Here is a 17,788-nt window from a genome sequence, read left to right as displayed (position 1 = left end):
TAACTTTTAACAAGACACACCTGTTAATTGAAATGCATTCCAGGTGTCTACCTCATGAAGCTGGTTGAGAGAATGTCAAGAGTGTGTAAAGCTGTCATCAAGGCAAATGGTGGCTACCCTGAAGAATCTCAAATATAAAATATATTTGGATGTTTTACACTTTTTTGGTTACTACATGATTCCATATGTGTTATTTCATAGTTTTTATGMCGCCACTATTATTTTTACAATGTAGAAAATAGTAAAAATAAAGTAAAGCCTTTGTATGAGTAGGTGTGTCCAAACTTTTGACTGGTACTGTAGCTGTCCTGGAGGGCAGGTAAGTTGGTCCCGATGTTGGGTTGGGCAGACCATTACCACCCTCTGGAGAGCCCTGCGGTTGCGGACGGTGCAGTTACCAAACCAGGTGGTGATACAGCCCAACAGGATGCTCTCAATTGTGCATCTATAAAAGTTTGTGAGCGTTTTAGGGGCCAAGCCAAATTTCTTCAGCCTCCTGAGGTTGAAGAGGCGCTGTTGCGCCTTCTTCACAACGCTGCCTGTGTGGGTGGACCATTTCAGATCGTCAGTAATGTGTACGCCGAGGAACATAAAGTATTCCTTCTTCACTGCGGTCCTGTCAATGTTGTTAGGGGCGTGCTCCCTCTGCTGTTTCCTGAAGTCCACGATAAGCTCCTTTTGTTTTGTTGACGTTGAGGGAGAGGTTATTTTTCTGGCACCACTCTCCTAGGGCCCTCATCTCCTCCCTGTAGGCTGTCTCGTCATCGTTGGTAATCAGGCCTATTACTTTCGTGTCGTTTGCAAACTTGATGACTGAGTTGGAGACGTGCGTGGCCACGCAGTCATGGGTGAACAGGGAGTACGGGAGGGGGCTGAGCATGCACCCTTCTGGGGCCTCTGTGTTGAGGATCAGCAAAGTGGAGGTGTTGTTTCCTACCTTCACCACCTGGGGGCGGCCCGTCAGGAACCAGTTGCACAGGGCGGGGTTCAAACCCATGGCCCCGAGCTTAATGATGAGCTTGGAGGGTACTATCGTGTTGAATGCTGAGCTATAGTCAATGAAGTGCATTCTTACATAGGTATTCTTCTTGTCCAGATGGGATAGGGTAGTGTGCAGTGCGATGGCGATTGCGATTGAATCGTCTGTGGATCTATTGGGGCAGTTAGCAAATTGAAGTGGMTCTAGGGTGTCAGGTAAGGTAAAGGTGATATGATCCTTAACTAGTCTCTCAAAGCACTTCATGATGACAGAAGTGAGTGCTACGGGGCGATAGTCATTTAGTTCACGTAGTTACTTTTGCCATCTTAGYTACAGGAACAATGGTGAACATCTTGAAGCAAGTGGGGAGAGCAGACAGGGATAGGGATTGATTATGTCCATAAACCCTCCAGCACTCCACAAATGCAGCTTTAAAGAATTTGTTCTGATCTAACTGTTAACATTAGAACCCTCAATTACCTAGTTTATACATGTTTAATCAGGAATGTATCCAGTGTCTAATGATTTAATCACTCTAGGTGGTACTAACTGATGCTCCATAGATACAGGCTGGTTGACAGTCAGTGGCCATCTTGTGGTTGGTTTCTGGCACTGCAACTAATAACCANCGCCACTATTATTTTTACAATGTAGAAAATAGTAAAAATAAAGTAAAGCCTTTGTATGAGTAGGTGTGTCCAAACTTTTGACTGGTACTGTAGCTGTCCTGGAGGGCAGGTAAGTTGGTCCCGATGTTGGGTTGGGCAGACCATTACCACCCTCTGGAGAGCCCTGCGGTTGCGGACGGTGCAGTTACCAAACCAGGTGGTGATACAGCCCAACAGGATGCTCTCAATTGTGCATCTATAAAAGTTTGTGAGCGTTTTAGGGGCCAAGCCAAATTTCTTCAGCCTCCTGAGGTTGAAGAGGCGCTGTTGCGCCTTCTTCACAACGCTGCCTGTGTGGGTGGACCATTTCAGATCGTCAGTAATGTGTACGCCGAGGAACATAAAGTATTCCTTCTTCACTGCGGTCCTGTCAATGTTGTTAGGGGCGTGCTCCCTCTGCTGTTTCCTGAAGTCCACGATAAGCTCCTTTTGTTTTGTTGACGTTGAGGGAGAGGTTATTTTTCTGGCACCACTCTCCTAGGGCCCTCATCTCCTCCCTGTAGGCTGTCTCGTCATCGTTGGTAATCAGGCCTATTACTTTCGTGTCGTTTGCAAACTTGATGACTGAGTTGGAGACGTGCGTGGCCACGCAGTCATGGGTGAACAGGGAGTACGGGAGGGGGCTGAGCATGCACCCTTCTGGGGCCTCTGTGTTGAGGATCAGCAAAGTGGAGGTGTTGTTTCCTACCTTCACCACCTGGGGGCGGCCCGTCAGGAACCAGTTGCACAGGGCGGGGTTCAAACCCATGGCCCCGAGCTTAATGATGAGCTTGGAGGGTACTATCGTGTTGAATGCTGAGCTATAGTCAATGAAGTGCATTCTTACATAGGTATTCTTCTTGTCCAGATGGGATAGGGTAGTGTGCAGTGCGATGGCGATTGCGATTGAATCGTCTGTGGATCTATTGGGGCAGTTAGCAAATTGAAGTGGMTCTAGGGTGTCAGGTAAGGTAAAGGTGATATGATCCTTAACTAGTCTCTCAAAGCACTTCATGATGACAGAAGTGAGTGCTACGGGGCGATAGTCATTTAGTTCACGTAGTTACTTTTGCCATCTTAGYTACAGGAACAATGGTGAACATCTTGAAGCAAGTGGGGAGAGCAGACAGGGATAGGGATTGATTATGTCCATAAACCCTCCAGCACTCCACAAATGCAGCTTTAAAGAGTTTGGTCTGATCTAACTGTTAACATTAGAACCCTCAATTACCTAGTTTATACATGTTTAATCAGGAATGTATCCAGTGTCTAATGATTTAATCACTCTAGGTGGTACTAACTGATGCTCCATAGATACAGGCTGGTTGACAGTCAGTGGCCATCTTGTGGTTGGTTTCTGGCACTGCAACTAATAACCAAGAGATTCTTAAAGGGGAAAAATTCTGTCCTCACCTCGACTCTTCCGTCTTCCTCTCCATTTCCTGGAAACCGAAAAGTGGGTAGAGTGGTTGAGGAGAGTCAGTTCGTTAGTAGGCGAACCCGAGGAGTGTCCTCCTCACCTCGATAGCCTGCTCTCCCGAAGGATACTGAAGTGCATCTTCCACGGAAMAATTTGGAAATCTGCCACACACCCTTTGAATCAGCTGTTGTTTAATCAGAGATAATCATGCACACATTTAAAAACGATACGCTTACATAACATATGCCATTTAGCAGACATTTTTAAAGTCATGTGTGCATACATTTTACGTATGGATGGTCACGGGAATCAAACCTACTAACCTGGCATTACAAGCGCTATGCTCTACCAACTGAGCTTCTTATACTTTTATTAATAACATGTCTTCCACAACTAGCTAAATTAGTTTTTATCACTTTACACATTTATTTTGGGGTTCCACCCCTGTAAAGGTAATTTGCCTGATGACGAGTCCATGACGAGTGGAGGAGAGTCTAATATCATACAAGCGCATTTGTTTCAACATRTTCTTTCCTCGCCTCCGCTCCTCAATTACCTCTGACATTTTTCAAAAGCAGGCGAGGAGAGGACAGAGTCGAGCAAAACCAATTGAGATTCTCCCCAAGACTAGCCTACATTGTTTTACCCAAACAACAAGAGGCTACATCGTTAGACACAGAGGAGAACAGGGTTGTTTTACCAGTCACATTTTATTATACTTTTTTGTACATTTCAAGTTGTTTTGATAGATGAGCAGTGGCACAGAAAGTCCCATAGCCATTGTTGAATTGAAGGAACTGTAGTTACATGGCATTGTACAGCTTGGAGATAGAGACTTTGTCAAAGATGATGTAGAGTAGTAGAATGAAGAAGAGTCATCCTGGGTCGTATTCAGTAGAGCACAACATAGCAAAACAATTTGCAGCGGAAAATGTGTTTTTATTAGGTAGTCAGGTAGTCTCTCTGTTTTCAGTCTGTTTTCTTCATTTTGGTGTCTAGTGAATACGACCCTGGTAGTGCTGTACATTGATTAACGTATTTTTCTGTGATGAGCAACTGTTAGCTTGGTATCACTGTTGTTTCACTTCATTCAGTCTGGTTTTACCAGGCTAAGCACTTGCTGCAAACTCCTATGTTCTGACATGGCCTAGGAGCTCTGGTTGTTTGTTACAGACTAGATAGACGCTTCCTCTAACCACTGACACAGGACCGGATATTTGTCATTAGCCTACTGGTAAAGGTTAGTGCTCTGGGTTAAGGTTATCTGATTCTAGATCTGTGGTTGGGGGAAACTTCTACCTAGAGAGTATCTTACTTGATGATGAGGACCAACTGATCCAATCTCCTGAAACTCTCTGATTTGGTATAATGGAGCTCTAAGCATTGGAGATTTAAAGTGTGTGGAGATTGGTGAAGCCACTGTCGTTCAATGATGAGCACTGGTTATGGCTTGACCATAGTTACAGAAGGAGATCCGTTATCAGCATGTCAGTTATCATGATGTCCAAGATTCCATTCTAGAACCAGAATGTCCAGGCAAGTGGAAGACGCAACGGAATCCAAAGATGCCCATTCTTGATCTACGCCGTAAAAGTAATGAAAAGTCAKACTCAATGGGATATCACTTGTCAAGGCCCTGCAAGATGTCCCCTTTATTGTAATACATGATTGAGAACATTTCCCATCCTGTCCTCCTTGTCAGCGATAAACTTTTAGATGAAAGTGCATTTGCACACTGTCAACTCCCCCTTTCCCTACAATGTTACATTCACATTAAATGGTGCTACCAAAACTCTCTTTGGATAAAGTGGATGATAGCAGTTCATCCTTGCAGTTATTATTACTCAGAGTAGAGAAGAAAGAATCAACGTTTTGGATTCTGATTATCTGATAGCAGGAAGTAGCTTGTAGCGCTGATGACAAAGAGATTGACCTTGAACACAGTGGCTACAAAACATTTTGAACTGAAAATAATATGTAGGACATCTTTTGTTTCAAAACAGCAAGTTTTGTCCCTCCACCACCTATTGTGCCAAAGCATTTCATTTCTCAGTTACCAAACCAGAAACCATTTCTCAGTTACATCCAGTGCGCCAAACTAAAGTATGACTTTCAACACAYCAGTATGGTCATTCATGATAACGTTATCGAAAGATAATGTGATTATTTATGGAATGAATATCCTTATTTCTAGACTGATTGATATTGAGATATTGAATGCACATGTCTGTTGCCATACTTGTTGTACTGTATCATTAATATGTGTAGTTTAGATGCCTGCAGATGTGGAATTATAGGTAATGTAGTGTTGTTTGGGTGCGTTCTCCCAGCTTCCTGTCTGTCCACTGTTACCATGGTTTCCTCAGCTAGATTCTGGAATCACTCATAGGCTAGTCTCAAAGGGGACAGTAAAATGTACAGGTAGTGTCGGCCTCAGGTGTGCCCAATATCTCATCGTCCGCCTTTACTGGGTTGTATTCATTAGTGCACACCATAGCAAAACGTTTTGAAACAAAAAAAATGGTATCTTATTCTCCCTCCCCATTTCAGTGCATTTTCTTCCGCTTGGTGTCTAGTGAATACGACCCTGGAGTCCCTTTGTCCACTTGTACAGTCAGATAGAGAGTCAAACAGTCGTTCCCTTACATTCAGTCCCTTTCCAAAGTGTCCATAAGGTCCAATATGGCATTGGTTAATGGAGAAGGGTGAGGATTGGAGTGTTAGATGATGGGAGAAGTAGGTATAGAACCACAGAGTTTGAGTTTGGGACCAGACTTAATTTCCCAAAAGGGGAAAGTAAGAGACTGAGACCCTCCTCCTCAGTCTCCTTTGAACAACTGAATCAGATAGGTTTGTTGGGTCAATATGGCCTTCTAAGGGGACGTGTGATGCCTTCTGGTCGTATCAATTGTGTTATCGGATTGCATAGTGGATGAGAAGAGATCGGGGTAGCAGGTGACTAGAGAGCTGAAATAGATCTGGTTGCAGTTCAAGAAAATTACTTAAAGCATGGATGGGCCATGTATTTTTTTTAAGGAACTCAGTCAGGGTCTCAACTTACTGTTGGGAGTTAGAATAGTAGAATACACAAGGTGCAGTTTTGAAATGTGGTTGTGCATCAGCAGGTTTTCTCTTAAGTCAGTCACTCAATTAGCTATGTCAGCTAACAATTATTTTATCAAATGTTTTACTTGTAGCAATCATGGCCGAATACCGACCAGACATACAGGGCACATGCCCAGGGGCCTTGACCTCCAGGGGGGCCCAATTGATTTTGTTAGTCACTCTCACTCATATATCATATTAACATGGCATAAGTCATGGCAAAATGTGTAGATTTGCAGGAAATTAGTTTTAAAACTGCAAAAATGTATCTCCACTTCATGGCAAAATGGATAGAATTGCAGGAAATTAGCTTTAAAACAGCAAATTCTTCTCTCTGTCTCATGGCAAAATGAGTAGAATTGCTTGAAATTTGTTATAAAATGGCACACCTTTTCCCTCCGCACCATGGCAAAATGTGTAGAATTGCAGGAAATTAACTTTTTTCTCTCCGCCGTCAGGACGGGGGCCAGTAAAATGTTTTACCTGTGAGGTAGGGGGATGCCAACCAAATCTCGCTTAACGCCACCAAAAGGCTAGGGACGGCCCTAGCTACTGGTATAATGCATTTAGTTAAAAGAGTTAAGTAGTTTAACTGCACAAATAGATTGATTGTACAAATCAGAGACAGGTGTGTGGTTTTGTGGGTACACAGACCCGTGAGCCACTGCGGCCCCTCATGATGAGTTCAGATTTTTTGTGGCCCCCACCCCCATCAAAGTTGCCCATCCCTGACCTAAAGGGAAACCAGGTATTAACCAGGTATTTGTAGCGAAGGGATCCATCATCCATCCAGATAGCAGATCACTCTGAAAAGTGGACACCTTTGAGGACCAAGGAGGATCAAATGAAAACCAGGCAGGGATCTAGTTGTGGGTAGGATCCCTCCATCCAGATGCAGATCAGTAGAGGCAAATGGCTAGACTAGATAGCTGAAATTGATCTGGGTGCAAGTTCAGGAGGACCTAAGGGAAAACAGACTCGAGTCAGGGATCTAGTAGATCCCTCTAGATCAGCAGAAGCAGCGTCGGTCGCTCTTGGTGACCTCCTCGGAGGAGTGGACCACGTTGGGAACGAAGCCGCTCTTCACCCCCTCCCAGCCCTCCTGGATAGTGATGTCACCGCCCCTCACCTAGGGTGAAGATACCAAGGTTAGAAGGGACAATGTTGTGTTCACATGCTAGCCTGGTCCCAGATCTGTATGTGCAATCATATCAACTCCTTGTCACTCATTGTCATGCCAAATGTCATGTTTGCCATGGCAAGGAGTTGACATGATAGCACAAACAGATCTGGGACCAGACTATTCACATGCAGAACATTTTGATGATAAACAAATTCATGGGACCAGCTGTTGCCATTGCTAAGCTAGCCAAAGGTTGTACAGGACTCAATTTTAATTCTTGACTCAAACTTTGTATCTTCAACCTAGAGCTCCTCACCAGCTGAAAGATGTCCCTGGTCAGCTCCGTGAAGGCGTGCTCCACGTTTATGGCGTCGCGGGCCGAAGTTTCTACGTAACGCATCCCGTAGGCGCCGGCGAGTTTCTCAGCCTCCTGACGAGTTACCTGGAGAGGTAAACATGCGATAGTATTGTCTGTTTATATGGAAATGTGTTGTGCATTACTTATAATGTCATTAGTAAAGGTAGGGGGAAAAATGTATTTATTTCAATGCTCAATCAAACACACACACACATCCCACCTACCCCCCTCCACACATACACGTAAACTACTGCAATCTGATAGGCTACCTGGCGCTGAGGTTCCAGGTCACACTTGTGGCCGACCAATAGGAACACAATYCTGTGTGGTTGGACGTGGCTCCGGGCCTCCTCTAGCCAATCATGAACATTCTGGAAGGAACGGCGGTTTGTGATGTCAAACAGGAGGAGCCCGCCCACCGAGTTACGATAGTAGGCTCTGGTGATGGACCTGGAAGAGGGGAGGAGAGAGGAATGGGAAGAGAAAGGGGTGAGAGGGTGTTTATGTTAGGAGATGAGAAAGGGAATAGGGAGAGAAGGAGAGATAGACAGGAAGTAGAGGAATGAGAGGAGAGAGAGTGTTAGAAGGAGAGGGGAGACATACAGTGTTAGAATATTGTTGGGAGGGAGGGAGGGAGAGAGGGAGAAATTAAAATAGATATGTGTTGGGAGGCGAGACAAAAGTAACAAGCAACAGATGTGAAAGTGAGAAAGGGGGTGGAGAGTGTGTGTAGTGAGGGAGAGAGAAAGTTTGGCAGAAAAGAGGGAGAGAATGTGAGAGAACGAAGGAGGGAGAACATGAAGGGGGAAAGAAGTGAGAGGAGGGATATGACAGACATGCGAGGTGTGAGTGATGAGGGAGGGAGGTGCAATGAAAGAATGGAAGAAGAGGAAGACACAGAAAGAGAGGATGAAGATAGGAGGACAGTGGTAAAATACATATTCAAAGGAAATAAAGAACCAGTTGAAATGAATCACAGACAAAAGAGCAGGGAATGATGAGGGATTATGATTGAAATGCTGACCAAGCAAGGGTGTGACCAAGAGCAAGTGTGTGTGTGTGTGTGTGTGTGTTGTGTGTGTGTGTGTGTGTGTGTGTGTGTGTGTGTGTGTGTGTGTGTGTGTGTGTGTTGTGTGTGTGTGTGGTGTGTGTGTGTGTGTGTAAAAAGCTGTTAACTATTTCAATATGTAAAATAAATGTTTATCTATGAAAAGGGACTCCTGCATACTTGTTTTTCACTTTTTAAAACGAAACTATTATAGGCCTATTCTAACTGTGTCACTGATGTTGCAAATGTGTCAATATTGATGTAGACTACCTTTGTACCTTATGCACTGTTTCAATAAGGCACCTTTGAATAGTCAAACAACAATATCAGTAGTGGTATGACGAAAACAGTTCTGGCAGTTTAGACCTTGGTGCAAATGGCAATTGTGGTCTATCCTATCCTTTGATATCCTTGGATATACTTTGATAACAATTATGAATGATAGCCTAATAGAGGGCTCTGAATAAAAATGATGCAAACATTTCATGGTTTGGCAGCTGGACAAGAAGCATCCTTGATAAACAAGAGCAAGCAAGCGTGATGGATTACACCGAAAGCACGTTTATGCATAATAATCTGTGTGACCGTTCTTGTGGAGCCCCCCCCCCCCCCCCCCATACCTGAAGCGCTCCTGTCCCGCCGTATCCCAGATCTGTAGCTTGATGCGTTTCCCCGGCTCGATCTCCACCAGGCGAGAGAAGAAATCTACGCCGACTGTTGGGTCGCTCACCTGGGCGAAGCGTCCCTCTGTGAACCGCCGGATCAAACACGATTTCCCCACCGTCGAGTCCCCAATGACGATGAGTCTGAACTGGTACAACCATATCGCCTCCATGGTGACTACTGTCTAGCTTCTGTTCCGTGGAATCGTGGTCGGATGGAACACACGCACAGGCACACACACCATGAGACACAGACACATGCAGGGACACACACACACAGCGCAAAAGCCTGAGTCAGTTAACCTATAACAACAGTGTTTTCAGAGGCTAGATAGCCTCGGGCGCCCTGGTGCAAGCCTGTGAGAGAGACTTCGCAGACAGAGGGGCAGCTATAACGGAGATTTCAATTGGTTTACTGCCCTCCCTCCTCCACAGCACCGTAGCTTGGCTTCCCAACAGAGCGCASCCCCTGAATGATAACGAGGCCTTTGGATAGAGCACAACACCGCTACTCTTTGTGCCCTTGTTTTGTGTCTAAATTCCCTTTGGTGACAAGTAAAAAGGCACTTCTCTTCTGGATTTGACTATGGCTTTGATCTAGGCCTAAGCCCTCCTGCGGTGTCACAATGCCTACTATAGTCCACATGTTTAATTACAAGCATGTGACTATTGGAAATCRGCTTTAGCCTATATTGGCCAACTTTCAAGTGACTCGATTGTGGCAACTATTTGATAGCCTGTTAGCCGTCAGGCTATGAATAAAGCCCTATTGAACRTCCCTTTAGGCAGAATTCAGTTATTCCATTCTATTTGTAGCCAGTAGCACTTAGGTCAGTTTACATACTCTATTCTATAATCTATTATGTTCTATTCTATTCCATATTCTATAGACCTATGCTTACTTAAAACCCTACAATGCACGGATTTATTATGGTATTGCATTCTATGCACAGGCCTGGTTATCCAGTCATCAGACTGCCTCCAGTGACATCTAGGCACACCGCCACTACCTCACTCTGGCTGGCCGGGAATCACACAGTCAGCTTGGTATGCAAACACAACCGTGGACAAACAGATCCCCTAAATAATACCTGGAATATCCACCCCCATAGCTGTTGCCTGAGACCGGATATAGGTTTCAGATAGGGTCTCTGGAGCATTGACATGGACAGTAGCCTAGGCTAGATTGTACCCTATTATGGTAACTACTGGTCATCATAATGTCTATTGTATTGTATACCGTGGATATTTCACATCAGGTGCTTTTGGATAAACACAAATATGTTTAATTACATGGACAGTCTATTGTACAGAAGCCGTTACTGTAAAGAAGTAATGGAGGGATGTAGGTTAGATATTTCACATCAGGTGTTTTTGGATTAAATATCAAATGATTTATTCCAGATTCAATGAATAGACCCCTCCATTTTGCCTTATGGTAGGATCATTGCTTATTTGAGTCTTACAGGCATCATTTCACCTGATATGTCAGTAATGGTAAATGGAATGGAGAACAGTAGAATAGAATCTCCACGATTATTTGATGCAGAAGTGCATTAGACAACATCACTTCTGTCGCTCTCACAATAGGCTTCCAAAACCAAGTAGTGTCGCTTTTCTTATTTCTCGCATCATTATCCTCAAATAAGAAGGCCTTATATAGTTCACATTTGCTAGAAAGGCCTATTGCCCAAGAGAGAACGAAATGGTTTCATCTTACGTGGTTTGGTTGCGCGGCTCAGAACCCGATTGCTGCAGGTTCCGTTGCATTGAGAAGCTTTCGTAGAACAAACGCCCGAAAGAACGTCTCACAGCAACGCATGAACAGCAGTTTACAATTGCCCTGCGGAAATCTACCAACGGGTCTTCGTTGTGATGTCTTTATAACGGTCTATTAATGACTCCCTAGAAAAATTCACAGCACGCTTTACTCCCCAGAATGCTATCATTTGTGAATGATAGCCTAGGTCTACACTGTTGTTTTGAAATCACACAACTGTAAAATGTGATAGACCTATGGCTAAATTCTGAAGGTTAGTTTAGTTTTCACTCCTCTCCTTATCTCTTTTTGTGTTTTTGAAGGAAGCTAAACGAAATAAATGTTGCTGCTGATGAAATGGCAGCGCGAGCAGCACCATCACAGACCCTGACTCATTCCACCGCCCAGCCCGCATCAGCACCTCTACTACCGTAAACATCAATATCGACGCGCACAAACACTTTATCCGCATATCTAGAAAAAAACACAGCGACACAAAACTGTGTTAATAAAACCATTAGAGCAATGACATGTAGATCAATGTCCTTGTTCTTAAGTCGTTTTATGAAATGTAATTAATTTGACCTATTGGCTACCATTTTTGGTAGGTTATTGAAAGAACCTCTCACCAATAGGCTTTTATAGCATATCCATCAATATTAGTAAGCTAAAAGGCAAAAATATAGATAGGACCACTGACACTAAATATTCAAGTTTTACACCCTATATACTGCGTACCAAACATTAAACATATTTTGGACTATAACTGATAAAACGGTTAATAATCGTGCGTGTAAAATTGACAATATTGTATGCGCGTAAAGATACATAGTACTGTATGTTTGGTTACCAACAGCTGCTTGTGCGTTGAMCCGGATACAGTGTATCAAATACGCTGGACATGTAGTTCGTTTCCTTTCCCCCAGCAGCAAAGTGGTGGACAGAAAGTACAGTGAACTATTGACTTACTGTATGTACACAACTTTATCAGTAAACTAAAGGGCTGTGGTTGCCTAATCTCCAAACAGCTGACGGGCAGAAGCTTCGTGCGCAGATGAATGGCAACGGCTTCCAGACGAGATGTGCGCGCACACACACCGTAGACTGTTTGACCAAAATTGACAGTTTGTGGATGACTTTGCGCTGACTACTCTTTTTAGAAGTTCTCATTTTTTGTTCTGGATGGAATGAAGATTGTGTAGGAGAAAGAACGAGGGAGAAATAATGGACGTTTGGTAAGAGAGAAGGGTCGCCAAAAGGATACATTGCATGAAGTGGACTCTGATATAAGGACGTGTATGGAATAGAACAATTGCAAGAAAGGAAGACCATTTCGGAATATTTTTGTGCATACACATTTTGAATAAAAAAGAGAGAAGTTCCTCTTATTTTCTGTCTTCGTCAATTCATGAATATTGTTTTCTGTTGCTACTAAGATTTTGATAACTATTCACCTTTGACATACAGGCAACTTCAGGTAACGGGAAAAGAGAGCTGCTGAAAAGTGGGTCCATATGAAATAGAAAACTGAAAAAAGAGGACACTGACTTTTGTAATATTAGAATATTAAATTCTATGTGAACAACTAAGTTGTAGCCTATATTTTTTTATATATCAAGCCATAACCCAACCATGCAGCAGGAACGCTTGCTGAAGGTTCTAGTCATCGGTGACCTGGGGGTCGGGAAAACGTCCATAATAAAGCGTTATGTCCATCAGATATTCTCCCAACATTACAGAGCCACCATCGGAGTCGACTTCGCCCTCAAACTCCTCAATTGGGATCACAAGACGGTCGTGCGACTGCAGCTGTGGGACATCGCAGGTTGGTAAACTAATTGCGAGTAATCTACTTCGACAGTTCGCCTACCTTTTACTTTTATAACTGTTATATTTGATTTGATACACAAGTTTAAAATATGGCAAAAATATGTCACGCACATGGTATGGTGTCTGTAATAGTGGAACATCGCCAGTTGGTAAACTAATTACGCATAGAATAAGAGTAGGCATATTAGAGTAGGTCTATTATAGTAGGCCTATTATAGTAGGCCTATTAGCTCTGCTACATTTAGTTTTATAACTCCTTTATTTTATTTGAGAATGGAACTTTAACAATAGGTAGTTACACACACACACACACACACACACACACACACACACACACACACACACACACACACACACACACACACACACACACACACACATTTGTAATAGTAGTAGCATAACCGACCTATTCTTGAGCCTCTCTATATTTCACATGACCTGATAATCGACATATAACAGACATGACCTGATGTAAGGTCCTGACATACACTGTCCTATAAAACAGTGTAATAGTGTGAGTGTTGGTATGTACGTGCATGCCTGGCTGTGTATGCATTCATGTGTGCATGCGCGCCTCTGTATGTGTGTGGACTTTACCCCGTCAGTCAATGCACATGCACTAGACATCTTAAGACTGGCACACATCGCACCGAATGTGGCTCTAGCGTTTGTCTGCTGATCGTTCCGCGAAGATTACGTTGTTCAAATCGGTGCTCACTCGGTTCGTGAATTACGTTCAGAGGTAGGAAGTACTCTCCGCCAGCAAACGSTATGGGTGTGTCTGAGTCCTCATGGTGCTGTATCTCTAAACTGTCAGCAGACCTTTCCTCCGTATCATCTCAACYGTAGATAATGACATCATCACACCATGTCTACCAGCCACCCACCCCCAGCGGGAATCTTCAAAGTTGCAAAGGAAATGGGGAGGGGGAAGGGGGGTTTGCCTCTCCACTGTGCCCAGGTTAATGAAACCACAATGTTGACAAAAAGGTCTCCAAAAAGTTAATTAATCCTTACAGCCAAATAATAATTCATAATATATCAATCATTTAGTTTTTTACATATACATATACATATATTTCATATCAATATTAATATAATCCAAGTTTTTCCTCATAATAGTATAAACAAGGGTCAATAATCACCCATTATGTTCATAATAATGGACTATTCCACCCTGAGACAGTCCCCATGCACTGTTTCACAAGATATGATTGCAAACATGACATTCATTGAAATTAAGCTGCAACAATGAAGCGCTTTCAGRGCAGGGCAGAGAAAGGAAAAAGAAAGAAACCAGATGTATGTGTAGACCATGTATCTGATGCTTTCTGGCCAAAAACAGAATGGCATGTCATACTCTGTTTGGCCAGACACAGCATCAGATACATGGGCTACATACAGTATATAGTAAGACAGAGGGGCGCTGTTTCGCTCACTTGAATGCTTTCTCCGGTGAGATYGTTTCAGCCACTTGCGAATTGAAGGAAAGTTGAAGGGTGCWCAGTGCACTGTTCAGATGCTGGAATTATTTTGGATGAACGTGTGAAGGGTAACCTACTTTTTGAAGTGATTTGTTTGASAATCAGATGAAAACATCATGACTGGTTGGGTTCATGGCACATTAACAGGTAATACATTTTTACAGTTAAATTAAAGGCCTCAGACTGGCCTCTTGCTGATCTAGGATCACCCCTTCACCCCCCTATCCATTGAGTCTTATTCATTTAGACAATCCATGTAGGCTGTGGAAAGACAGAGATAGACATTGTAGGAGAACATAGCAGGAAAACCAGTGTGATGGTTTTTACACAATACATGCTGGCTATTGGCAGTAACAACCAATGATATTTCAAACTGTATTCTGTACGTTATGTGTTGTTGATAGAAAGACCCTGTTTTTCTCTCTCTCTCTCTCTCTCTCTCTCTCTCTCTCTCTCTCTCTCCGTCCCTCTGTTTCTCTCTCGCTCTCTCTCTCAGCTGTTTCATGGTTATTCACTGGTATATTACAGTCATGTAAGAGAGGTTCACTTCCAGGAGAAATGCCATTTATATGTCAACACTCACTTGAACACATACACACACACACACACACACTTGAAATTTCTCAACACATTGGAGTATCGCTTTGCTTCTTAAGTCACTTTATTGAGAAATATTCATTGTTGTTATGTTGTTGATTTAGATGGTATAGTTGTAGATGTTGCTGCTGGTGCTGTTGTTATATCATTGTTGTTGTTGTGTTTCCTCAGGCCAGGAGCGCTATGGCAACATGACGCGGGTTTACTACCGCGAGGCTGTAGGAGCGTTGGTGATCTTTGACATGACGCGGGCCTCTACCTTCCAGGCTGTCCTCAAGTGGAAGGGAGACCTCGACTCCAAGGTAAGAGATACATTATTATTTGAACATGTTTAGAACTAGTCATAATGAATTATACATGCAGGTTGTACTATACAGTGAGGTGGTAGTGAGTGCCTGTACCCTGAGTGGCTCAACTAGTACTACCCTCCTTCAAATAAAACATCTCCACCGTTGTTTACATTTCATAAAGACTTTAAAAAAAACATTTGTTAAGATCCTTCTCTCCTCTCATCCATCTCACCCCTCACTCCCATTTTCTCTATATTTCCTTGCCCTTACATCTTTCTCCCCCATTTTTCTCTCCAACCCCCCCTTTCTCTCCCTCACCCCACACCCCTCCCAGGTTGCTCTGCGTAACGGGAGGCCAGTTCCGGCCGTCTTATTGGGTAATAAATGTGACCAGCTGAGTATGGGTCTCTGTTCCAAACTGCCCAAACTGGAGAACTTCACTAGAGACCACGGCTTTGTAGGGTGGTACGAGACCTCCGCCAAGGTGAGGTGTGTGTGTGTGTGTGTGTGAGAGAGCAAGACCATGGTTTCGTAGGGTGGTAAGAGGTCAAGGGTCACGACATGGGGTCGCGGCATAGATAGGGATGGGTCTCTATTGTTGCTGTATGTAGTGTATATCAGGGGATACAAGCTTTGTGTTTGGAAATGTTAAGAGACGTTGTGTGTGTTAGCAGAGAGTTGTATGAGTTAGTATGAGTTGCTTTCTGGAATGTAAAAAGCGTCATTATACCTACTGACTGCTAGCTGAGTGAGGGATTTTGTCTGTGCATATAAAGACTGTATTTTCTCCTTCCCATTCTCTTGCTCTCTCTATCTGTCCCTCACCCCCTCTCTTTCTCTCTCTCTCTCTCATGTTATGTCTCTCTCTCACACACACACACATCTCTCTCTCTTTGCCCTTCAATTCTTTCCCCCTCTCTCCCATCTCCCACCCCCTCTCAGGACAACACCAACATCGACGCGGCCATCATGTGTTTGGTAGCGAGCATCATGGCTGTAGAAGAGGAGAGGCCGCCAGCTGGAGATCCTGGAGACCCTAGTGTCCTGGTCTTACCACGCTTTGACTACAATAGGACAGGGATGGCTGGACTGCCTGGGTGCGATGGGTGTAAAAAGCGACCTCTGCCTGGCCGAATGGAGATGGGGGATATTTGAGGGATGAGAGACGGGGGGGGGAGGAGAGAGGATAGCGAGCTTTCTAGTTGTGATGGGTGTAATAAGTTAGAGGGACATGGGCGATATCTGAAGGGGGGATGGAGGGAGAGAGAAGGACAGCGGCTTTTGACTCCAACGAACTCTCTATGCTAGGATGGAAGGGGACTGAGGGGGAGAGATGGTAAGGAGCAGGGGGATAGAGAGACAGAGCGAGAGAGAGGGGGATGGGAAATATAGTGTGTGTAAAAGAGAGAGCGATAGTAGCATGATGCATTAGATATGGATGGACTGCTACAAAGGGTCATGTGAACTGAGCTAAGGCTGGATGACATGAGAGATCTAATCACATCACGGTGGAGGACAGAAGCATCCACATCGGCAAGGAAACTGCTGTGATGTTATCAATAGCGTTGCTGTTGCAACGCACTCATCACGAAGGCTGCTTTCGTAAATTCACTCTGGCCATCTACTCCGATTTCAGAGCACTCTCGTCTGAGTGTGTCAGAGCGCAGAACAACTGATGAATTTGCGAACTTTCAACACCCCGTTGAATAAGACCGGTGTCAATAAACGTCTGCAAAAAAACGTCATTCAATTGTTGCCAGGAGCACAGTTACAGTCACTAACGCTCTAGATAACATGAAAACAGCCTAACCAGCTCTGCTGGGGCGAGTAAAATGGCCAGTGAGGTGTTCTCTCATATGTGTCTGGAAGTAGCTAGCCAACTTTAGCCAGTTAGCTTGGGTGCTTGATTGCTGTTATAACCATCAACATTAAACTTCTGCCTCTACACAGCTTTGTAAAGTGTAATTAATGTTCAACAAGCTATGGCCAGGTCACACCCATTTTACCAACAGCTTGAGAATGATGCTAAAGCTTACTGAATCCTTCCCAGTTGAAACAGTTTGGACCTGTCTCCTCCCCTTCATCTAGACTGATTGAAATGGATTTACAAGTGACATCAATAAGGGATCATAGCTTTCACTTGGATTCACCTGGTCAGTCTACGTCATGGAAAGAACAGGTGTTCTTAATGTTTTGTACACTCGGTATATATTATGACAACATTTTGTGGCGTTTTTGTTCGTTTTGGTGTTCGGCAGTGTTCGGAAGGTTTTTTTCCGGCGTCTACGCCCCTTTGTCTGTGATTGGTCAACAGTAGGGATTCCTCAATGAAGTGTTTGTTGTCAATCAATGACAAACAACTAGTTTTCATGCAAATCTTTTCACTTGAGAAAAACTGCACCAAATATCTTAGTTAGTTGTCAAATTGGGTGACTAAGACCTCAGCAAAAATGTAAACATTTGACAGATTTCTTGATTTATCTTAT

At 43.7% G+C, this 17,788-nt stretch overlaps 2 protein-coding genes across 3 annotated transcripts; one reads left to right on the top strand and one right to left on the bottom strand.

Annotated features, from left to right (window-relative positions):
- Positions 1–6,540: 6,540 nt before the first annotated feature.
- rab39bb (RAB39B, member RAS oncogene family b) lies at positions 6,541–11,215 on the bottom strand. Of its 2 annotated transcripts, XM_023970325.3 has the most exons (5): positions 11,063–11,215; positions 9,301–9,534; positions 7,902–8,082; positions 7,591–7,716; positions 6,541–7,280 (listed from the first exon to the last, which is right to left on the bottom strand). In XM_023970325.3, the coding sequence occupies exons 2-5, from the start codon at positions 9,513–9,515 to the stop codon at positions 7,161–7,163; spliced, it is 642 nt and encodes a 213-aa protein (XP_023826093.1). In that variant the 5' UTR covers positions 9,516–9,534; positions 11,063–11,215; the 3' UTR covers positions 6,541–7,160. The 2 variants fall into 2 exon arrangements, with proteins under 2 accessions (XP_023826093.1, XP_023826085.1); XM_023970317.2 differs by lacking the exon at positions 11,063–11,215 and having other exon boundaries at positions 9,301–10,011.
- Positions 11,216–12,133: 918 nt separating this feature from the next.
- Positions 12,134–16,551, top strand: LOC111951936 (ras-related protein Rab-38). Its single transcript, XM_023970306.2, has 4 exons — positions 12,134–12,926; positions 15,184–15,314; positions 15,637–15,786; positions 16,245–16,551. Exons 1-4 carry the CDS (start codon positions 12,734–12,736, stop codon positions 16,455–16,457), a joined length of 687 nt encoding a protein of 228 aa, XP_023826074.1. The 5' UTR covers positions 12,134–12,733; the 3' UTR covers positions 16,458–16,551.
- Positions 16,552–17,788: the final 1,237 nt, after the last annotated feature.

This window comes from Salvelinus sp. IW2-2015, linkage group LG3 (assembly GCF_002910315.2).
Source record: "Salvelinus sp. IW2-2015 linkage group LG3, ASM291031v2, whole genome shotgun sequence".
Classification (NCBI taxonomy): Eukaryota; Metazoa; Chordata; class Actinopteri; order Salmoniformes; family Salmonidae; genus Salvelinus; species Salvelinus sp. IW2-2015.
Note: the sequence above shows the minus strand (reverse complement) of the source record. Positions and strands in the feature narration are given on the sequence as shown.